At 40.2% G+C, this 24,969-nt stretch overlaps 1 protein-coding gene across 3 annotated transcripts in view; it reads right to left on the minus strand.

The window, feature by feature from the left end:
• srpra (SRP receptor subunit alpha) overlaps positions 1–24,969 on the minus strand; it is a 115,518-nt gene that overhangs the window by 38,392 nt on the left and 52,157 nt on the right. For 2 of the 3 annotated variants that reach the window (XM_053678008.1, XM_053678007.1), the window contains exons 8-9: positions 1,939–2,057; positions 523–609 (exon numbers count right to left, since the gene is read on the minus strand). In XM_053678008.1, coding sequence (XP_053533983.1) covers positions 523–609; positions 1,939–2,057 — 206 coding nt within the window. The remainder of the gene's footprint in view (positions 1–522; positions 610–1,938; positions 2,058–24,969) is intronic. The other variant, XM_053678009.1, reaches the window with a different exon arrangement.

Here is a 24,969-nt window from a genome sequence, read left to right on the forward strand (position 1 = left end):
GGCCAATGGCCAGGCTGATAGGAGCTGACAGGAAGGCTATGGTAATTAAAATAACCCCTCATTACAACTGTGTTGAGCAGAAAGGCAGTTCAGAACGTGCAATGCATCTAAATCTTCAACAGAAATTAAAGGGTCTGGCATATACTTGTCGGGTTGACCCATGTCGACTTGCCAAATCTGAGAATCTATCAAAATTCATCCTCATCATCTGACAAAGTCAGCACAATAGCACTGCTTATCAAATGCGTTCTAAACCTATTCTAGGTAAATCAAGTAAGAAATGAGGAAAATAGAAACAGAACAGAAATAGAACAGTCACTTAGCTCATGCACACACACACACACACACACACACACACACACACACACACACACACACACACACACACACACACACACACACACACACACACACACACACAGAGAGAGAGAACAGCTGAACAACTCTGCTCATTTAAGTGTTAAAGCCTACTGTTAAAAGGAAAAAAATAATTTGTACCATCTGTTCAGCAAGCATACTCACTGGTGAAAGTTCCCATGACTTTCCCTTCCAGTTTCCTGGCCACAGAATCACAAAGTTGTGAGGCAATATCAGCCGCTACATTCTTAGCTTCAAAACAAGACCACATGATTGTCACTAAAATAAACTGCATTAAACACACATTTTCATCAAAAATAATGCATCATATGATAGAATAAGTGCAGTCTAACACAAAAGTGAATAAAAAAAGTTTCAGGAGAAATGTTGACCCTTCTTTTGACATGCATACACTTACTGAACACCTTATTAGGAACACCATAATAATACTGGGTAGGGCCTCCCTTACTCTCAAAACAATTATTAATGGCATTGATTCCACAAGAAGTTGGAAACATTCTTTTGAGATTCTGGTCCATGTTGACATGATTGCTTCATACAATTCCTGCAGTTTTCACAGGCTGAAAATCTGCCCTTCTACCACATACCAAAGTTGTTCTATTGGATTCAGTTCTGTTGGCTGGGAAGGCCACTGAAGAACACTGAACTCATTGTCATGTTCATGAAACCAGTTTGAGACAACTTTTTGCCTAGTGATATGGTGCATTATCATGCTGTTACAAAGTACAATAGGGGTAAATTGTGGCCATGAATGGATGCAAATTCTCAGCATGGACTGTTGGCACAAAACAGGCTGGGTCCATGGATTCATGCTGTTGGTGCTAAATTCTGACCCTATCATCTATGTGCCTCATCAGAATGGAGATTCATCAGACCAGGCTATATTTTTCCAGTCTTCAATTTGGGGAGCCTGTGGCCACTGTAGCCTCTATCTGATCTTGGCTGACAGAAATGGAACCCAACGTGGTCTTCTGCTGTTGTAGCCCATCTGCCTCAAGGTTAGACATGCTGTGCATTCAGAGATGCTTTTCTGCTCACCACAATTGTACAGAGTTATTGTAACCTTTCTGTCTGCTTGAACCAGTCCCACCATTCTACATTTACCCCTCTCATCAACATGGTGTCTCTGTCTGGAGAAGTGCCACTTGCTGGATGATAACTCTTTATTGCACCATTCAGAGTAAACTCTAGAGACCATTGTGCATGAAAATCCCAGGAGATCAGCAGTCACAGAAACACTCAAATCAGCCTGTCTGGCAACAACAGACATACCATGGTCAAAATCACAGATCACATTTTTTCCCCCATTACTGGCAATCTGCAAGATTTTATGCATTGCACTGCTGCCACACGATTGGCTGAATAGATAACTGCACGAATGAGTAGGTGTGCAGGTGTTTATAATAAAGTGCTCAGTGAGTGTATATCATGATGTTCTTTGGTGTGAGAACATCCCTAATGAGAAACTCAAATGAGGAGACAGTGGTAGAACTGATGCACATATAATTACATCATGGTTTGGAGAATAATGTGTTTTTAAGTGAAGGACAGTTGGCATACCAATTAGGTGGTCTTTCATCTTCTCCAAAACAGGCTCCATATCTGGCCGAATCAGGGTCTTTGAGCCAACCAGACCTTTCAGCACTCCAAACATACCACCAATACCACCTTTTCTGGCTCTGAAAACATATAAAGCACACATATAAAACCCTTGACAGGCATGAGAAACATACTGTCATTTATAAGAGGAACTCAGAATGTAAAAAAACTTGGCAAGAACTATTACATACAGTCCTCTCAGAAAGTATTGCAATGGCAAGGCCAACTCTTTTGTTTTTGCGTTACACTTAAGACATTTGGGTTTACATGTAGATGTGTGAAAACAACTTAGGCCTTCTAGATGAGCAAAATTATAGGAACAGAGTGTTAAAGTAAATATTCATCTTTTGCTCTCAAACCCAAATGTCTTCAGTGTATAGCAAAAACAAAAGAATTGGCCTTGCTGTTCCAATACTTTCAGAGGGGACCATATATATTCTTTAAATTTTTATTTATCTTATAATAAGGTTTTATTTATTATTTGGATATTGCTTTTAACAATAGACATTGTTACAAAGCAGTTTTACAGAGATCTGGCTATAGATTTAAATCCTGAAAGAGCAAACCAGAGGAGTCAGTGGTGAAGAAGAACTCCCTCAGATGACACTGAAGAGAGGATTTTTAATTATTCCAGTATAAAGCTGTACTGTAGATGGGTAAAGGTGAAATAGAACTACATTTGTCTTGAATGTGGAATATAAACCCAGGTTAGTCTTAATGGTTTTACAACAGTTCACAGCAACAGAAGGTGAGAGAGAAAACTCCAAGCAGAATGGGAGCATCAGGCTTATCCAAGTAGCTCCAGAGGGCAAAAGAATCCACAGCAGTAGAAGTGTGTCAGGGTATAGCAACAGCATCACATCTAAGAACAGGAGTACAGCACGACAGTGAGAGAGAGAGAGAGATCACACAAAATCAATAATCAAACCAAAGTCTTCCACTGCTGCACACGAAAGTTACTCAGCATCCACGGTCCAATGGCCTTTACACATTCCTCAACTTAATTAAACTGGTGTCTGTCATTAGCATAGTAGTGAACACTAATATCATTTTACAGACAATTGCACCCAGAGACATTACTCACAGTACAAGGGCCTACAGTTTGATTATGAGCTTGGATTACTGTCTGTATGCAGTTTTGTACAGTCAGGCCCATAAGTATTTGGACAGTGACATTTTTTTTTTTTTTTATAACTTTACCTCTGTACACCACCACAATGGATTTAAAATGAAGCAATCAAGATGTGACTGAAGTGTAGACTTTCAGATTTAATTCGAGTAGTTTAAGAATTACAGCCATTTATTGATTTATTTTAACAGGCTCAAAAGTAACTGGACAACTGATAAGTAGATAAAAGGTTTGGAGATGATTCCAAGCGTTGAATTTGCATTTGGTAGCTGTTCATGGGCACTCTGAACATGCAGTCCAAATAGGTGTCGATGCAAGTGAAGCAGGCCATAATTGGGCAGAAAAAACATAACAGACCTAACAGGAGATGGAAGAAATATTAGGAGTGGCCAATTCAACACTTTGTTACATTCCTAAAAAGAAGGAACACCTCAGTAATACCAAAAGGACTAGAAGACCATGGAAGACAAATAAAGTGGATGATCGCATAATTCATTCCTTGTTGAAGAAAAACCTCTTCACAACATCTAGCCGAGTCAAGAACAGTCTCAAGGAGGTAGGCATATTGTTAAAGACTAGAATCAAGAGACGCCTTCATGAATGTAAATACAGATGGTTTACCTCAAGATGCAAACGACTGGTAACTCAAGAACAAAAAGACCAGATTAGACTTGCTAAAAAAAACTCTAATTAAAAGCCTGCCCAGTTCTGATGCAAGATTAACTTGTACCAGAAAGATGGGAAGAGAAGTATGGGGAAGGAAAGGAAGGGCTCATGATCCAAAGCATACCACATCATCTGTCGAACATGGTGGAGAAAGTGTTAAGGCATGGGCATGTATGGCTACCAGTGGAACTGGGTTACTGGTGTTTATTGATGTGACTGCTGATAGAAGTAGGAGAATGAGTTCTGAAGCATATAGAGAGATAATTTTTGCTCAGATTCAGTCAAATGTTGCAAAACTGATAGAATGGCACTTCACAGTACAGATGTTTAATGACACAAAACATACTTTGAAACCAACCCAAGAGCTTCTTAAGGCAAAGAAATTAAAATGTTCTTAAATGTCATATGACCTCAACCCAATTGAGCATGCTATTCACTTACTGAAGACTAAACTGAAGACAGAAAGACCCACAAACAAGCAGCAACTGAAGGTGGCTAAAGTAAAGGCCTCTTAAGGGAGGAAACTTAGCACTTGATGATGTCCATGGGTTTCAGATTTCATTGATTGCAAAGTATTTGCATCCACATATTAAAAGTAATCCTAATATTTATGATTATGTTGGCTAATCCAATTATATTTAACCCTGTGAAAATGGAGTGACACTGAAAAAATGGATGTACTTCCTAAATGGTTAATGCAATTTTTGTTGTTAAAACACTTGAAGCTGAAAGTCTCTATGTCAATCACATCTTGATTGCTTCATTTCAAATCATTGTGGGAGTCTACAGAGGCAAAAATCACAAAAAAAAAAAGTGTCACTGTCCAAATACTTATGGACCTGACTGTGTGTTCTCCCAGTTTTATATGTTATCAGGTTATCTCTCACTGTCCAAAAACATGCAGGTACAATGCCCTCCAGTAATACTGGCACCCTTGGTAAATACGAGCAAAGAAGACCATGAAAAATTGTTATTAAAAAAAAATTCACTGCTCTCATGGATATAAAACAATTGCAAACACAGGTTTATCAAAAAAAAACTTTGTTAAATATACATGTGGCACAATTATTGGCACCCCTCTGAATTCAAATGAGAAAAATATATTTGAAGTATATTCCCATAGAAAGTTGATATTTTTAGCACATCTGTGTGACCATGACTTCCTGCTTCACAGGGGTATAAATATGAGGTAACACATAGGACAAATTTCCTTAGGCATTCATCAAAATGGGTAAAACCAAGGAATATAGCTGTAATGTGTGGCAAAAGGATGCTGAGCTTCACAAAATGGGAAGTGGCTATAAGAAATACCATTTCCAAGATCAGGGCAATAATTAAGAAGCTCTAGTCAACTGGAAATGTTATGAATAAACCTGGAAGAGGATGTGTGTCTATATTGTCTCATTGCACTGTGAAGAGGATGGTTCAAGTGGTCGAAAAAATCTCCAATATTACAGCTGGAGAACTGCAGAAGTTAGTTGCGTCTTGGGGTCAGAAAGTCTCCAAAACTACAATGTGACCACAAGTTGTTTGGAAGGGTTTCAAGAAAAACTCTCATCCAAAAACTCAAGCGTCTACAGTTCTATGGTCAGATGAAACCAAAATAGAGCTTTTTGGCAATAAGCACCAGAAGTGGGTTTGGCGCACACAGAGAGGTAGCCACATGGAAAAGTACCTCATGCCCACAGTTAAATATTGTGGTGGCTCTTTAATGTTTTGGGACTATTTTACTGCAGAGGACCTGGACATTGTGTAAGGATAAATGGCATCATGGACTATACCAAATATCAACAGATATTAAATGAACATCTGACTGACTCTGCCAGAAAGCTTAAAATGGGCTGTGGATGGATCTTCCGGCAGGACAATGAACCACAAAATCAAGTTCCTGCCACGGCCATCCCAGTCCCGTGACTTGGACACCACAGAAAACCTGTGGGGTGAACTGTAGAGGAGAGTCCACCAGTGTGGACCTCGAAATTTGAAGGATCTGGAGATTTTGTATGGAGGAATGGTCTCCGATCCCTTGCCATGTATTCTCCAACCTCATCAGGCACTATAGGAGAAGACTCAGAGCTGTTATCTTGGCAAAGGGAGGTAGCACAAAGTATTGATAAAAAGGTGCCAATAATTGTGCCACACATATATTTAACAAAGATTTTTTTTTTTTTTATAAACCTGTGTTGTGCTTGCAATTGTTTGATATCCATGAGAGCAGAGTACGTTTGTGAATTTTTGTGAATTAACAGAAGGTTAAAACAATGGTGACAACCAAAAGTACACGATACCAAAGCCGATACCATGGTGTGGCATAAAAATAAAATAAAAAAACTCTCCTGGAAGACATCCTCCTCTGGCTGATACTGGCAAGGGGGGGAGAGGGTATTTTTAGTTATCAAACACTGTCTGACAATGAGGCTCCGGAGGTGCACTCCTATACACACACACACACACACACACACACCTTATACTCTGAATGCAAGTTTAAATTCACTGATATGGTGGCAGGTCAAAACGATTTATTAAAAGCATGAACGTTTGAATAATTATTAGTGACATTAGGCTACATTTTGCTGACAGGACACGGGCTGAATGGCGATGGTGGCCCATGGTGGCCCATTAGGAGGTAGTTTATAACACTGTAATGAGTTAGCATCTTTAACAAATAACTGGCTATTACTAACACTAGCATCACTAACATGGAGCATTACGTTAGCTGGTTTCAAGGCTACAATGCCAGCTGCCTCAAACAAATGTAATATAGGACCGCCTTTCAGGTGCTTCGCCAAATTCCAGGTGTTTCCTCGCTTTGTTTGAAATGAACGATAGCATTGGTTGCACACCGGAAACCGATACTAGCTTTCCTCTCAACGAGTCAGGGTGGAGCTAAACTTGTTAAGCTAAGCTAAACTTCTGTAGTTTTTCCCGTGTGCTTGTAGGCGTTCCTCCTCTTCTTCACCACTTGTGGACCAACTAAAACACTTGCATGTATATGCCCCCTTCAGGTGCGGAAGAATCGCAACTCGGTACTTTTGTTACAAATGTTGCTAACGCTACTGCAGAAAAACAAGTCCCGTCACGTTTTAAGAATGTTGGTACCGAAGTATCGGTTCTCGTGACATCCCTAATATACACATACATTCATATATATATATATATATATATATATATATATATATATATATATATATATATATATATATATATATATATATATATATATATATACACACACACACACACACACACACACACAGAGAGTATCTCACAGAAGTGAGTACACCCGTCATATTTTTGTAAATATTTGACATCTTTTCATGTGACAACACTGAAGGAATGACACTTTGCTACAATGTAAAGTAGTGAGTGCACAGCTTGTATAACAGTGTAAATTTGCTGTGCCCTCAAAATAACTCAACACACAGCCATTAATGTCTCGCAGCTGCGAGAGTCCTTACTAGAACCAGAAGGTATGACCACATCACCCCGATCTTAAACACACTGCACTGGCTCCCAGTAAAATTTTGCATTGATTATAAAATATCACTATTGACCTATAAATGAATGGTCTTGCGCCACAGTACTTGAGCGAACATTTGGTCTTTTATGATCCGCCATGCTTACTTCAATCAAAAGGTGCAGGCTATTTGTTGGTACCTCAAATAATGAAGGCTACAGCTAGTGGAAGAGCTTTCTCTTACAATGCCCCACAGTTATGGAACAGCCTTCCAATTAGTGGTCGGGACTCAGACACAGTCTCAGGTGTTTAAGTCCAGGCCGAAGACATTTGTTTAGTCGAGCTTTTTGTGAATAATTTTTCACTTTTTCATGTACGTGATTTCTAATCAGTTATGCTTGACGTTGATGCGTTGGAAGCAGGAAAAGATCACACGCATGTCATTTGGAGTATCTGGCAACCTGAAGTGTCACTGAGGAAGCAGCACCCTTCGAGCTAACGCTATTACATTAATTTCTTCTAATCTCTATACTTTAAAATTATTTACCTTACGTTATACAAATATAACTGACACCACTTTAGATAAAACAATCGTAACGTTGCACTGTCGCAAATTTGATCTGTATTTTGTTTTTTGTTTTTTTTTTACAAAACATCCGCGACTAGCTTGTAGCCCGTAGCCCGCTAGCATCACCTACCGCTAGCCTTGTTTACGTTTCACATTTCTCACTTACCGCTGTTCTGTTTAAAAAACAAAAAAAAACAAATATGTCTGCTGTCTCTCCGGTTTTGAGTGCAGATGAGGACTCGCTTGAGCTTCACATGGTGCGGCTGGAACTGGAGGATGTGGAGAAGCAGATCCGCGGCCTACTCGACAAGCAGGCCCAGCTGCTGGAGCGACAAACTGCGCTGGAAACATCTTGTGCCTCTGCCCACATATCCAAGGTAAGCACACAGCGTGGTATTTCCACTCCCAGCCCCTCTACGCCGTGTGTTTCTCTGTGCAGGGACCGTGCACCTAGGACTTTCCCAGCCGTGGTCTCCGTCACGCCGGCGCCAACACACCTCGGGCCTTGGGTGAACCAGCAGCGAAAGGCGCGGGCTGGACCCTCTCCACCTCCGGTGTTCGAGATTCCAACCAGGAACCGCTTCGCCCCTCTCCGCCAGACCAGACCCAACGCTGTGATCGTCGGGGACTCCATTGTGCGGAACGTCCGTGTAGCCTCATCTAAAGGTAAGGTGTGCACACACTGTTTTTCTGGTGCTTGTGTCCTTGATGTCGCTGCGCAGGTATCCGGGATCCTGAAGAAGGACGAGCGCATTGGAGCGGTTGTGCTGCACGCGGGGACGAACGACACCAGGCTGCGGCAGACGGAGGTTCTGAAGAGGGACTTCTCCAGCCTGATCGAGACGGTACGAGGCAGATCACCCACCGCGAAGATCATCGTCTCTGGACCTCTTCCCACATACAGACGTGGAGCAGAAAAGTTCAGTAGACTTCTAGCATTAAATGATTGGTTAGTCTCTTGGTGTAATGAGCAGAATCTGGTGTTTGTCAATAACTGGAATCTGTTCTGGGAGCGTCCTAGGTTGTTTCGTCCTGATGGCCTGCACCCCAGCAGCCTTGGAGCGGATCTGCTTTCAGACAACATTTCCAAGGCGCTACACTCCAAGTGACTGCCTACCGTAAGTACATCTTCCAATAATAACAACATTCAGTATAATCAATGTTCAACTAAAAATCCGGCAAAGGTAATACATACTATAGAGACTGTGTCTGTTCCCCGAGCTATACAAATATATAGAAAATCTCGGAAAGTCTATCTTCGTAACCTAATTAACATAAAATTAAATCATATTGAATGCACAGCCAGCACTTTTGATCTGAGGCTAGGACTATTAAACATTAGATCTCTTGCGTCTAAGGCTCTTATTGTTAACGACATCATTACTGATCAGGAATGTAATTTAAGGTGTTTAACAGAAACTTGGATTAAACCAAACGAGTACATAGCATTAAATGAAGCCAGTCCTCCTGGATACAGTTATGTACATCAGCCTTGTTCAACTGGTAGAGGAGGAGGTGTTGGACTCATCCATAGTAAAAATCTAGTCGTCACACAAAAACCTAAGCATAAATTTAATTATTTTGAAATTCTTTATACCAGTATAAGTTATGTAGCCACAAAAAATAAGTCAATTCCTCTAATTATTATTTACAGACCCCCAGGGCCATATACTGAATTTCTTAGTGAATTTGCAGACTTTGTCTCAAACCTGGTTGTGTCTGTAGATAAAGCATTAATCGTCGGAGACTTTAATATTCATTTTGATAACCTGGAAGACCCTCTAAGAATAGCGGTTGTGTCCATCTTAGATTCAGTAGGGATTAATCAGAACGTAATCGGGCCTACTCATAATGGTGGTCACACTCTTGACCTCATACTAACATACGGACTAAGTATAGAAAATATCATTTTTCCGCAGTCTGAAGTTGTCTCAGACCATTATCTTATCTCGTTCATAATACGTATTGATCATAATATTTCCACCTCGTCTCGCTACCGCGTAAAACGTACCTACACATCAGCTACTGCACCGAGCTTCATAAATAACCTCGCAGAAACATCAATTAGATTTGGATCACCGTCTGATCACACAGAACTCGATCAGGCGACTGAAAGCTTGGAGTCAACACTCCGCTACACGCTAGATAGAGTGGCTCCACTCAAAAGGAAAATAATTAGAGAAAAAAAATTAGCACCCTGGTATAACGATCAAACGCGAACCTTAAAACAGACAACTCGACAATTAGAACGTAAATGGCGTCAAACCAAACTGGTGATATTTCAAACAGCATGGAAGGAGAGCCTACTGAAATATAGGAAATCTCTTGGCGATGCTAGAAAAATCTATTTCTCCACCTTAATAGGAGACAACAAAAACAATTCTAGATTCCTTTTCAACACAGTAGCAAAATTAACTGGGAATAAAACCACTACAGAGAGAAACACTCAATCATTACATAGCAGTGAAGATTTCATGAAATTTTTCAATGATAAGGTTGAAAATATTAGACGTGAAATACAGGCCATTAAATTAAAACTGGACAGTACTGTAACAAACCCATTACATGACAATGTAGCAATATCAGATCAATGTTTAGAGTGTTTTGCTCCGCTTAGAGAGACCGAACTAGCTACATTAATCTCTTCAGCCAATTCATCAACTTGCATACTAGATCCCGTACCTACATGTTTGTTTAAACAGATTGGTCCAGGAGTAATTGAACCACTTCTAAATATAATCAATTCTTCCCTAAGCACTGGCTATGTACCTAAATCACTTAAATTAGCAGTTATTAAACCCTTGATTAAAAAACCTGATCTTGACCCGTCTCAATTGTCCAACTATAGACCAATATCAAATCTCCCCTTCATCTCTAAGATTTTAGAAAAGGTTGTAGCAAAGCAGTTATGCTCGTACTTAGGAATAACATTCATGAAATGTATCAGTCAGGATTTAGACCTCATCATAGCACAGAGACAGCGTTAGTTAAAGTAGTAAATGACCTTCTACTGACTTACGATCAGGGTTGTGTCTCGCTGCTTGTGTTACTCGACCTTAGTGCAGCTTTTGATACTATAGATCACACTATTCTACTTGATAGATTAGAAAATGTTGTTGGTATTAAGGGAACAGTCCTCTCCTGGCTCAAGTCTTATCTGACCGATCGTTATCAGTTCGTAGATGTAAATGGTGAATTCTCCATGCGTACTGAGGTTACTTTTGGAGTTCCACAGGGTTCTGTTTTAGGCCCACTGCTCTTTACTTTATATATGCTACCCCTAGGTCAAATTATTCGTAATCATGGAATTAGCTTCCACTGTTATGCTGATGATACACAGTTGTATGTTTCAGCGAAGCCAGAGGACAGACAGAAGCTTAGTAAAGTTGCGGATTGTGTAAAGGACATTAGACATTGGATGTTAATTAACTTCCTTCTACTTAATTCTGATAAAACAGAAATACTTTTATTAGGCCCACGTGTAGCTAGAAGTATTCTTTCTGATCACATGGTTACTCTGGATGGTCTTTCTGTTTCATCATGTGCAGCAGTTAAAGACCTTGGAGTGATTATTGACTCCAGCCTATCATTTGATGCTCATGTAGATAATATTACTCGGATAGCCTTCTTTCATCTCAGAAATATTTCTAAAATAAGAAACATAGTCACTACATGATGCGGAAATACTAGTTCATGCATTCGTCACCTCTAGATTAGATTACTGTAATGCCATACTGTCTGGATGTTCCAGTAGGAATATAAATAAGCTCCAATTAGTCCAGAATGCAGCTGCTAGAGTCCTAACTAGAACTAGAAGATACGACCATATCACACCGATATTATCAATACTGCATTGGCTCCCAGTAAAATCTCGCATTAATTATAAAATACTCTTATTAACCTATAAAGCACTAAATGGTCTCGCGCCACAATATCTAAGCGACCTTTTGGTTTTATATGATCCGCCACGCCTACTTAGATCAAAAGATGCAGGCTATCTGACGGTACCTCGAATAGTGAAGGCTACAGCAGGGGGAAGAGCTTTCTCTTATAGAGCCCCACAGTTATGGAACAGTCTTCCTATTAGTGTTCGGGACTCAGACACAGTCTCAGTGTTTAAGTCTAAGCTTAAAACGTATTTGTTTACTCAAGCCTACCCTGACTAGATTCTGTTCTACTACTTCGCAGTCATAATTATCTTTTTTCTCCCTCTCTCCTTTCGCCGAGCCCCACACGAATTTATGGAGATACTAGAGATCCAGATCCTTTCTGCCTCTGGATGGAGCTCAAATCTTCTTTAATTCCAGACTGCTGGGACTACGGCTGCTCTTAACGCCATACAGACTTCATATAAATCCATAATGAACTTTTTCACAATATCTGTTGTTACCCAGATGAGGATGGGTTCCCTTCTGAGTCGGGTTCCTCTCAAGGTTTCGTCCTCTTAAAACATCTTAGGGAGTTTTTCCTTGCCACCGTCACCACTCAGTGGCTTGCTCAGTTGGGATAAATTCACACCTTTAATATCTGTATACCATGTTGATATTTCTGTAAAGCTGCTTTGAGACAATGTCTATTGTAAAAAGCGCTATACAAATAAAAATTGAATTGAATTGAATTATGAGGTTAACTGCTGAGCTATAACTTTAACAGCATCATAGAGAAAATGGGGAATTTAGAAATTGGCCTATGCCAGTTAGTTAAAAAGATTTAGGAACATAGCCACGGCAAAGGGACAGAAACAGTATTTGTTTTTAAAGGGGTCATGACTTTTTTTTTTTTTTAATCTTCTCTGAGGTGTAATTTTATTAGTGAATTTTTTTGCACAAAAAACTAAATTTAGTAATTTATGACCCTTCTCCACCCGGTCTCTGACCCTCTGACTGAAACATTTGGGTTTTGTGTCCTTTACCTTTAAAACTTCAATGTAACCACCCACTGCTATGATTGGCCAACATCTTTGCCTATGAATTAATTTGCAACACCCCCTGCCATAACATTACATTTAGCTTAGATTAGCACCTTACCACATTTAAAGCAAAACAATAATAAACTCACTTTTTGTTGCAGTCGAGCAAAATCCCAGTTGTAGCTCCTCTCTCTGTAAGTGAGCATCACCATCAGGGTGTCATTTGCAATCTGTTTGAAGGTGACCAGAGTCCGGGAGCTGACCCGCAGCTACTCGTCCTCCTCTACATTTCCGGACACTTCACTCAAGAAACACCAGGATTTTGCTCGACTGCAACAAAAATTGAGTGTAGGGCCAATCACTCTGATCCCTGCAGTATATTCTGAATAGAGAAGTGCACTCTTTTGTGCTCCGTTTGTTAGTGGAGTATGTTTAAAAAGGACTGACTGGCTAACCTTACCAAGCTACTTCAAGTGTTAGCTAGGTCATACAGTTAATTAAAAAATTGGTATGAAATTTTGTGTTAACTGTCTTAGTTTATGCTATCACTTCATTAACTCACATTGGTTTACTAGTTATAATATTACTAGAATAAGCTAACACAGTCATCAAAATGAGCAACATCCCGGAACAAGTTGAACTCTACAGATGTGGCCATTGAAAATGTGCGTTAAAGGAAAGGGATTTCATGCGGTATTGCACAGTATCACACGTATGCTGCAGGTGCAGGAAAGACAAGACCAGTAGGAGGCAGTCATGTTTCATTTGAACAAACACAGCTTGCTAGTAGATACAGTAGTTTTGCCAGGACATAGTGTATAACAACTAAACTCTGCTGTTTCATTTACTGAAGCCCAAGATCTGTTTGTGCATGGCCAGCGGACCTGTGACCCTCTCACAGAATTGTTTTGCAACAAGCAGCAGAGCACATTAAACATCGTCGTGCCTGAAAATAAATGTAATATGTGGTCGGATAGATTTGAAAAAAATTACGTATGGTTTACATAATGTTTCCCATTAAAAGTTGATTAAACCTAATTTTTTTATTTGAAAAAGTTTCTAATTACAAGATTGAATGGTGTAAAGTGAGTCTGATTGAGTCATGCAGTACAGTTACAATAACGATAGTATTTAAATTAACATGGATGAAATGTATGTGCTAGCTTAGCGCAGCAGTAAAATCCATGGTGTAGTATGCCAGCAACCGGAGTTTGAGCCTCAGCTCACTAGTGAGCGTTGATTTAATGACCTTTTATTACAGTGTAGGAAGCCAAGTTGTGTGTGCATATTAATGTCCTTCCTCAAAGTAGCGTTGAATGAATTCCATCTTCTCCTTTCTGGTCAATGGAAACTTTCTTTCTTTTCTTAGATTTAAAGTTTCACTATAAAAAAAAAAAAAAAAAAACTGGTTTAAAGTGAACACAAAAGTCCACACAGCGAGAAAAAAAAAGCTCATTGAATTTAATTCGGTCCCACGTGGTTGAATTGAGTTACATTAACAATTTGTTTTCGTACATCAAATATGATTTGATCATATATTTTCAGTTTGATTGAACCCCAGTTGCGGGTGTTCTGCAACAGCCACATTACCACGATGTCATTCTACCGCACACATTTTGCCCATGTTCACTTAAGTTATAGTACCTGTATGGTGTGAATCGATCAAAATTAAACCAAATATTCAAACATTTTATGTATTAATTGATAGTGATAATTGATAGTAATAATGAGTCTTTATTTGTCACATATACATATGCACAGTGAAATTCTTTTCTTCACATCCCCCAGGAAGCTGGGGTCAGAGCGCAGGGTTATCAAACGTGTTGTTACAGAAAGAGCATATTCACAACGTGATTTACACATCCTGGGTGGGTGGGTAGTAATGCGCAACATTTACTTGAGTGAAATAATAATAAAAGTTCATTTTTAATCACAGAAATGTACTTTTACTTTGCTACATTTGGTGGCGTTCCTCCGTAAGTGTTAAATAACGGTTCAAGATGGCAGTGCGGCAGTAGCACACAGCAACCTCTCCACATCCAAAGTGGTACTATTATTGTCCTGTTGCCCCTGTTTTTTTTTTTTTGTTTTTTTTTAAAAAACAGCACATGGACATCAGAGAAACTGGTGTTCATGTTTACCATCACCAGGCACTGTTAAAATACAGAAATCATGCAACAACCAACCTGCATGATGATCTGCTAGAGAAGCTATGCAATCTCAGCTTGCTGCAGAGTCCAGGCCTCCAGTCCCCGGCATCGCCTGATGCCAGTGCCCAGGGGAGGAGACATTGAAAGCAGTGTGCAAGGAAGCGGAAGCGTGGAAATAGGGCGGGGGGTCCATGCTAGGCTAAAAGCAAACCCTAGCCGGCTGGCTCTCCCGTCAATCCATGCAGACCATTTTATTTACCACAGGAATTCACCACTGTTTTGATAATCGGAGTATACATTCCCACCAGCGCTAATGCTAAGGAGACGATCTGTAGCAAAAAGAAGAAGAAACGGATCAGATCCAATAGGGCCTCACACCATCGGTGCAAGGCCCTCGCACTAATGTTCCCCTCAGCACTCATGCTAAGGAGGTGTTCTGTGAACTGTATGGGGTTATTAACAAAATGCAGAACAGACCCCGATGGACTGTTTAGAATCGCCGGAGATTTCAACCATGCAACTCTCAAGTCAGTGCTCCCAAAAGTTCACCAACATGTGGATTTTGCAACGAGAGGGGCGAATACGCTGGATCTTGTTTGCACAAACATCCCCGGCATGTACAGGGCAGAGCCCTGCCACCACATCAGCTGCTCGGTTCATATGTCTGTCTGTTATGCTAATCCCAGCATACAGACCGCTCATCAGATGCTCCAAATTGGTTTTGAAGCAGGTGAAAACCTGCCCAGCAGGGGCAATCTCTACTCTTCAGGACTGTTTTGAGCACACTGACTGGGACATGTTCAGGGAAGCTGCAACTGACAGCAACTCCACCAACTTGGAGGAATACACGGCATCAGTGACCAGCTATATCAGCAAGTGCATTGATGACATCACCATCTCCAAGTCCATCACCACAAGCATCAACCAGAAGCCATGGATGACTGGAGGTGCGTGCACTGCTGAGGACCGAGACTCCACCTTCAGGGCAGGTAACAAGGCGGCCTTAAGAACAGTGAGAGCCAAACTGTCCCAGGTCATCAGAGAGGAAAAGCATGCACACGCCCAGAAAATCCAGTCACTTCACGGATAGCGGCAACACACCGCGCATGTGGCAGGGCATTCAGGCCATCAGCAACTACAGGACATCACTACCCGCCTGTGATAGTGATGCCTCCCTTCCAGATGCGCTGAACAACTTCTACACTCAGTTTGAGGTGCAGAATAACATGGCAGTGAGGAAGACCACCCCTCTGCCCAACGACAAGGTGCCATGGTTAGACACGGCTGATGTGAGGAAAACTCTATGCAGAGTCAACCCACAGAAGGCTGCTGGACCAGACAACATTCCTGGCAGAGCGCTCAGAAGATGTGCAGATCAGCTAGCAGATGTTTTCACTGACATCAACATCTCCCTCAGCAGTGCCATCGTTCCAACGTGCCTCAAGGCTACCACTATTGTCCCCGTGCCGAAGAAGTCTTCAGTGTCCTGCCTCAATGACTACCGTCCCGATGCACTCATATCCATCATCATGAAATGCTTCGAGAGGCTCATTATGAGGCACATCAAGACCTCGCTGCCCACCTCACTGGACCCGCTGCAGTTCACGTATCGCACCAACCACTCCACAGATGATGCCATCGCCACCACCCTACATCTGGCCCTCACCCACCTGGACAAAAAGTACACCCATGTTCGAATGCTGTTCATAGACTTCAGTTCAGCATTCAACACAATCATTCCTCAGCACCTGATTGGAAAGCTGAACCTACTGGGCCTGAACTCCTCCACCTGCAACTGGATCCTGGACTTCTTGACCGGGAGACCTCAATCAGTCCGGATCAGGAACAGCATCTCCAGGACCACCACACTGAGCAGAGGGGCCCCTGTTCCCTCTGCTGACTCAAGACTGTGCAGCATTGCACGGCTCCAATCACATGAAGTTCACCGATGACACCACCGTGGTGGGTCTCTTCAGCAAGAACGACAAGTCTGTATACAGAGAGGATGTGCAGCAGCTAACGGACTGGTGCAGAGCCAACAAACGGTCTCTGAATGAAGAAAAAACAAAAAAAGAGATGGTTGTTGACTTCAGGAGAGTATGTAGTGAATACTCTCCACTGAACATCGATGGCTCCTCCGTGGAGATCGTCAAGAGCACCAAATTCCTTGCTGTTCATCTGACGGAGAACCTCAACTGGTCCCTCAACACCAGCTCCATAACCAAGAAAGCCCAGCAACGTCTTTACTTTCTGCGAAGGCTGCAGAAAGCCCAACTCCCACCCCTCATCCTCGGCAACATACCACAGAGGAACTACTGAGAGCATCCTGAGAAGCTGCATCACTGTCTGGTTCGGAAATTGCACCTCATTGGATTGCAAGACCCTGCAGCGGACAGTGAAGACAGCTGAGAAGATCATCGGGATCTCTCTCCCCTCCATCACATTTTTGCATCCACAAAGCCGCTAGCATTGTGGAGGACCCCACATACCCCTCACACACCCTCTTCATCCTCCTGCCGTCTGGAAAAAGGTACCGAAGCATTCACGCCCTCAAGGCCAAACTGTGTAACAGCTTCTTCTCCCAAGTCATCAGACTCCTCAATACAGAGACTGGAATGGCACACACATGCACTGTCTGAACTGAACACCACCCACTTCCATTGCAAGATTTGCACATTCCTGCATTGACTGTTGCATTTTTGCTGCTACTGTATTATAAAACTATAGTATTTAATTTATTGTTACTATTCTACACTTTACCTAGCTGCTCCCACATTAACTGCTATGTCCATATTTGGTATAAGCTAATCTGCTGAAGACTAATTCATAGCGTGTTATGTTCACATTTATACCATTTTTAAATTATATTGTTACTCCTTGGCACCAATCTTCTGCACTACCTATTATATCAGACACTTCCATACTAAAACTGTGTACTGTTCGGTGCTTCACTGTCACTTACTGTGCCTATTGTCCTGTTTTAGTAGTATTGTACTGTCCTGCGTTGTTAGCACACGTCTGCACATGCACTTTGTGTAGAATGTTTGTAGATCTTATTTAGTTCGGTGTCGTCTCATGTGGTTAGTGTGTTGTTTTATGTAGCACCATGGTCCTGGAAGAACTTTGTTTCGTTTCACTGTGTACTGTACCAGCTGTATACGGTTGAAATGACAATAAAACCACTAGAACTTGAAATATTAACGAATGCAAGTAGTTCTAATAATTAGTTTAAAATCACAAATAACTCACACAGTTCTCAATGAAGTTTGAGATTCAGGATTTTTACCTTCATTTTAATCAGATCCGAAGTAACTAGTAACTTGCTACTTGAGTAGTCTTCTCATTGTAGACTTTATTACTCGTTCTCCATTAATTATTAACATTATTACTTTCACTGTTACTTGAGTAATTTTTATAAGTAGTTTTACTTGTGCTTGAGTAAAACTTTTGGCTACTCAACCCACCTCTGCGTACAGTTGTGTATTCGTGTCATTTTGTGCAGATGCAGGTTGTAATATTGCAATTTTGTTGTGTATGAATCTGATTGATTTCTTTTAGGATGCATTTGGGTGAGTTAATTAACCCGCTAATAAAATGCTTTAGTTTACTGGTTTTAATTCACTCAGCACACGCAGCTCAAACAGGTCATTCCTGCTATCTATATTACTACTTTCACCCCAACATCTTTATCCCCACCACTTTTCAAAACAAAGGGACACCCATGTATTGCCTAACCGTCCTGAGTCCACCTCCTCACAATCCTTCTGGAGACAGGTTGACTAACTGCAGGAAAGAGATGTTAATAAGACAAGGTTATAATCTGAACTACCAAGTGGGTAGTGGGGTAGTAACTCTGTATGCTTCTTTAACATTTGCATACAAAAAGGTCCAGTGTTCTGTTTTCCCGTGTAGTGCAGTCAACAAACTTTTCGAAAGTTGGGGGAGTGGAATCCAGATTTACATGGTTAAAGTCTCCAGTAATTACCACAAAAGCTTCATGGTGTTCAGACTGTAATTTGGCAACAGTGGCATGTATTACATCACATACCGATTCCTTGTCAACTGACAGTGGTTTGGTGATTATGGTTTCATGGTTTTGTGATATATTCGGCATAGGAAAAGATGCGTGTGATAAAATTTGTTTTACCTTCCTGGTCGTTGTCCTTAGTACATTATGCCACATTATGCGTTTAGATTGATCTGACAGATAGGCCTAGCCTACAGTATCTACATCCTATTCTCACGTCTTGTTCATGCCCCCAATGAATCCTTGTCACTGTCATTTCGTAACAGTGGGAGACGCATGTCCAAACCATTTCTGACCACTTTCCAAAAAATATAAACGTTTTCCATTTGCATAACCATTTTGCTGTATATTTGTATTTATTAGATTAAAACTAAGTGCTACAGTACATTTTTTTATATTTATTAGATTAAAACTGAGTGTTACAGTAATAAGTGTATCCATATTTATCAACAATCGAAAACGCATGCAAAACATAAAGGGCACAGTTGTGAGATGCAGCCTAAACTCACAATTGCGAGAAAATTGTTGCAACTGTGGGAAATAAAGCCCTCAATTCGGGACGAGAGAAACCAGCAAAACTGGTGGAGTGGCAATTCCACCTCACACTCCATGAACAGAAGGTGGAAAGAGATCGACTTATCCAACTTCTCCAAATCGCACGACGGACTTCGGTCTATCTTTTAAATCCATGGAAAAAAACATACATCAATTACTGTTAAAATCATTTGATTATAATTATTCTGATACTAATTACTGTATACAGTAAATTCTCAAATTATATTTAATAAAAGCTTAATTGTACTGAAAAATGATGAGTAATTTATTTGCTTAGGCAATACATTGGAGTCACTTTGTTTTAAAAAGTGGTGGGGATAAAGACATGGTGGTGGAAAGTAAATCTCAGCAGGAATGACCTGCTTGAGCTGCATGAGCTGACAATGAAAACCAAATGACAAATACACAACTATCCATGAAAGGATGTGTAAATCACATCATGAATATGTTCTTTCTGTAGATTGATAAATGTTGCTGCATTTTTAAATTAATACATAAATGTTTAATTTTGATCGATTCACACCGTACAGGTACTATAACTATAGTATTTAAATTTACATGGGTAAAAATGTGTGTGTTAGAATAACGCACTGGTAATGTGGCTGTTGCAGAACACCAACAACTGGGGTTCAATCCTCTGCACAGGTGAAGTAAAATTTTATTCAGGGCATTGAAAATATATGATCAAATCATGTTTGATGTACAAAAACAAATTTATGTTAAAACTCACTTCAATAAATGGAAGCTCATCAATGGAATCGATGAACGTATTTGGATTAAGTAAATTCAATGAGCTTTTTTTTTCTTTTCCAGTTTGTGGACTTTAAATCTAGAAAAAGAACAAAAGTTTCCATTGGCAAGAAAGGAGAAAATGGAATTCATTCAATGCTACTTTGAGGAAGGACATTAATATTTACATAGTCAACTTTGTACACTGGGGGGGGGGGGGGGGGGGGGTGTAAATTAAAAATACTCATTAAATGAACTCAACTGAGCAGAGGCTCGAGCCCCAGTTGCTGGCATACCTACACCAAAGACATTACCACTGCGCTATTCCAGCACACACGTTTTAGACATGTTCATTTAATTGCTATAGTTACTGTACCTGTACCACATGACTCGATCTCACTTACTCTGTATAAATCAATCTTGTAATTAGAAACTTGCTTAAATGAGTTATTATTTCTTAAATCTAACCGACCACATATTAAATTTCTTTCAGGCTCGACAATGTTTAATGTGCTCTGCTGCTTGTTGCAAAATGTTTCTGAGAGAGGTTCACAGATCCAGGCCGAGCACAAGCAGATCATGGGCTTCAGTACAAGAAACAGCACCGTTTGGTTGGTAAAGGTATATATGCTGTATACAGTATATGTCCTGGCAGAACTACTGTATCCACTAGCAAGCCGTGTTTGTTCAAATGAAACATGACTGCCCCCTACTGGTCTTGTCTTTCCTGTGCCTGCAGCATGCGCGTGATACCACATGAAATCACAGGATCCTTTTTCTTTTGCTGTGAATTTTCAAAGGCCGCATCTGTATTGGTTATTCCTTAGCGTGTATCCACTATTATTGAAAAGACTTATGAGTGTTATATGGTTCGAACTGCAGAAGTTAAAAAAAAATATAGACTGTGAATGTACGCAAAAAAACTGATAAGGCCATCTGAACAGCAAGGTGCTCGTTAGAGAAGAAGCACCAATGTTCAAGGACATATGTAGGTTAGTTTGCTAAAAGACTTCCTTTATACACCCATCACATAACAGATGGATGAGCTATAGAGTGTCTTTGTTTTGAAAGTTTATAAAAGTGTGTATCAAGATGAAGTCCATCAGATGCTCTGCAGACATCACGGCTCTGTTGTTTTGGTAATGGATTCCATTTTCTGGGATAAAAAAAGACTCTGGAGAGTTTTTATTTTTTATTATTTTTAAGATTCCACGAAACTACCAGAGGGTGTCTGAAACATTTTGGCTTCATTTTTACACCAGTTATCCACCCTTATATACAATCACTGATTCAGACCCTTGACTAAGGCACTTCAAATTGTGCTTAGGTACATCTAGTTTGCTTTGATTATCTTGAGAAATCTTTAAAACCTGACTGTACTCAGCCTACGGCAAATTCAACTGACATTCTGTGAAAAGCACACAAGTGTGCAAGTTCATATAATTCACAGTCCATGTCAGACCAAAAACCAAGAAATTGGAGAACCTGCCAGAAGGAGAACCATCTCAGGAATACTCCATCTACCCACTCAACTGTAAAAGCCTGATTGATGAATTGTCAAACACAAAGCCTGGGAGCCAAATCCAACCTACAGCCTCATTTTATTGGCCATTGTACCACATGCAGGCTGAAATCTCAGTGCTAAAACATAGGTTAAATTCTACTCCTGTGTGCTGTGCTTAATATAATCATACTCGCATCTAAAATTATTCAGAAGCATGTCATGTGTTCCCAAGTTCTCCCACACCACCTCATTTCTATGTTACCTCCACTGGTTTCCTGTAGCTGACCCAATCAGATTTAAAACACCGATGCTTGCCTACAAAGACAAAAATGGACCAGCACCAACCTCTCCTAAAGCACTTATCACACCCCGCACTGCATCAAGCTCCCTCCAATCCTCTAGCACTACTCAGATGGGCCTACCATCTCTCAGAGTACAAGGAAGGCACGCATCAAGGCTCTTCTCTGTTCTGCCAAATTGGTGGTGGAATGACCTTCCCCTAGATGTTCGAACAGCTGAGTTACTCGCTGTCTTCAAATGATGATTAAAAGAACTACTTAAAACTAGAGATGCACCAATGTATTAGCCGATAGTTTAAAAACATCTCATGATCAGGGCCGATTATATCCCGTCAATACATAGAGGGCGGGAAAACACATCGATTTTGTAAAAATGATTCCTGTTGTGTGGAATGGACAGTTTGTAAGCTCTGAACTGCTAAAAATTTTTACACCGGAAGTAGCAGCAGTCACTCTGGTTAAGGGCTTCTGCCAAATTCCATAAATGTAGAGCTGCAACAACTAATCGATTATGAAAATTTTTTTACTAACCAGAAGTATAAGCCGCTTCCTAGTCGACAGCACATCACGTCATATGCACGCAATGTTTTACACCGCTAGGTTTAGCGGATACCCAGATTCACAGACAATGACTTTCTTCAGTTTACTGTTTGTCAACGTTACCTTTTTAAAAAAGTAATGCATAAATACTACTATATAATATAAACTTATAATAAAATTTTATATATATATATTATATATATATATATATATATATAAAAAAAACAAAAAATATATAAACTAATAAGTATTTATGCATTATTTTTTGGGGTGCACAAAAAGCACTGAATTAAATTACAGACCTAAATTAATAATATATATTCTGGTGTGCATGTGTGTATTGGGTTCTTTTAAATCTTATATACAGTATCTCACAAAAGTGAGTACACCCCTCACATTTTTGTGGCATCCTCAAACAGAAGGTGGAGGAGCACAAGGTCTCGAACATCCACCAGCACCGTGATGTCGTCATGGAGGAGTGTAAGAGGACTCCAGTGGCAAATTGTGAAGCTCTGGTGAACTCCATGCCCAAGAGGGTTAAGGCAGTGCTGGAAAATAATGGTGGCCACACAAAATATGGACACTTTGGGCCCAATTTGGACATTTTCACTTAGGGGTGTACTAACTTCTGTTGCCGGCGGTTTAGACATTAATGGCTGTGTGTTGAGTTATTTTGAGGGAACAGCAAATTTACACTGTTACACAAGCTGTACACTCACTACTTTACATTGTAGCAAAGTGTCATTTCTTCAGTGTTGTCACATGAAAAGATATAATCAAATATTTACAAAAATGTGAGGGGCGTACTCACTTTTGTGAGATACTGTAATTGGACAAACAGTTGTGCAAAGTTTTAGTCTGAAGTCTTTTACTTAACGAAATATATATAAATAAACGAAAAAATGGGTACTGAAAGTTTGTCCCCCACCACCCGATTAATCTGAAAAAATAAATCAGCCAACTAATCGATTATGAAAATAATCGTTAGTTGCAGCCCTACATAAATGTATAAGCAAGGTGTGCTGACAGTGACATAACCATAAATTTTGGTGGGATCAGGAAATGTACAATATCACAATTGTTTTCCTGATCTGTACAATTAAACTGGCAAGTGTGACACGCTCATGCATTTCAGGTGGATTTCAGATAGCAATAGGAATGGCGATGACATTTACATGTTACTTAAACATTTAAGGTACTATCTAACGTCAGTCATTCCATATTAATAACCTTGCCATAAAATACCTTTTTGACTATTTCTCTAAAAATATTAAAATAACATTAATAATAAGAGAATATAGTATGGTGTATGGTGAATATCTATGTTAATAAATAGAATCTGTTAAATAAGTTATAACAAAATTACAGTTTTTAATTACACCCCTTTTAGGGTCTCACAAAAATGCTGATGTGTCCTGGGCAGAATTTGAGCTTGACAGCCCTTGACTAAACAGAAGCCATTCCTGAGTAAAAGGTAGAGGTGGGGAGGCTTGAATTGAGATATGTTGAGAATTGAGGGATGTAGATATGTAGAATGTAGCCAAATACAGAGAGGTCACTGAAGAAAGCTTGCTCCAGAATGCAATGACCACATTGTAGGACCTCAGGCAGTGAGGAAGGAAACATGAAAAGTAAGGACAATGAGCCACATTCCACCTTGGGGGCCAGAATCTACATCTTTGAACCATCCAAGCCATAAATCCAAGGTTCTGTCAAGATTGGTACCAGGTAGCCTGGTTTGTGGAAAAACAAACAACACCATGGGGAGCAAACCAATGCGGAGCAAGGATCACTGGACTTCATTTCGCATCATAAAAGATGGAGACGCTGGGAACACCTTTTTCTGGATGAAGAAAGGGTCAATACATGAGACCTTTGTTCAACACAAAGCTCCCCTGTTCACACATTCCACAATCAAAGCATTCTATATAGCCTATAGAGGCAATGTTTGTGAAAATTAATACATCTTTAAAACAACGATGTGTGCGATGTTTGAGTGATTGTAGTTTGATTGAAGTTGTAAGGAAATTCGGGGAGAATGTCGTAATATGGACACTATCGGTCAAAAGTTTACACACTCATTCTTTATTTTTATTTTGTTTACCACATTTTAGAATAATAAAGTCATCAAAACCTTGGAATAACACAAATGGAACTATGGGAATTATGTTGTGATAAAAAATCCAAAAAAATCTAAATTATTTAGTATTTTTGCATCTTCAAAGTAGATACCCTTTCTGCCTAAAATTTCCATAAATGTATTCTATGGAGCCTATTCCAGGGAGCATCGGGCACAAGGCGGGGTACACCCTGGACAGTGTGCCAGTCCATCACAGGGCACACAATCACACACACATTCACACACTACGGACACTTTAGACACGCCAATCAGCCTACCATGCATGTCTTTGGACTGGGGGAGGAAACCCCCGCACCACGGGGAGAACATGCAAACTCCG

The sequence above is a fragment of the Ictalurus punctatus genome, chromosome 4, assembly GCF_001660625.3.
Source record: "Ictalurus punctatus breed USDA103 chromosome 4, Coco_2.0, whole genome shotgun sequence".
Lineage (NCBI taxonomy): Eukaryota > Metazoa > Chordata > Actinopteri > Siluriformes > Ictaluridae > Ictalurus > Ictalurus punctatus.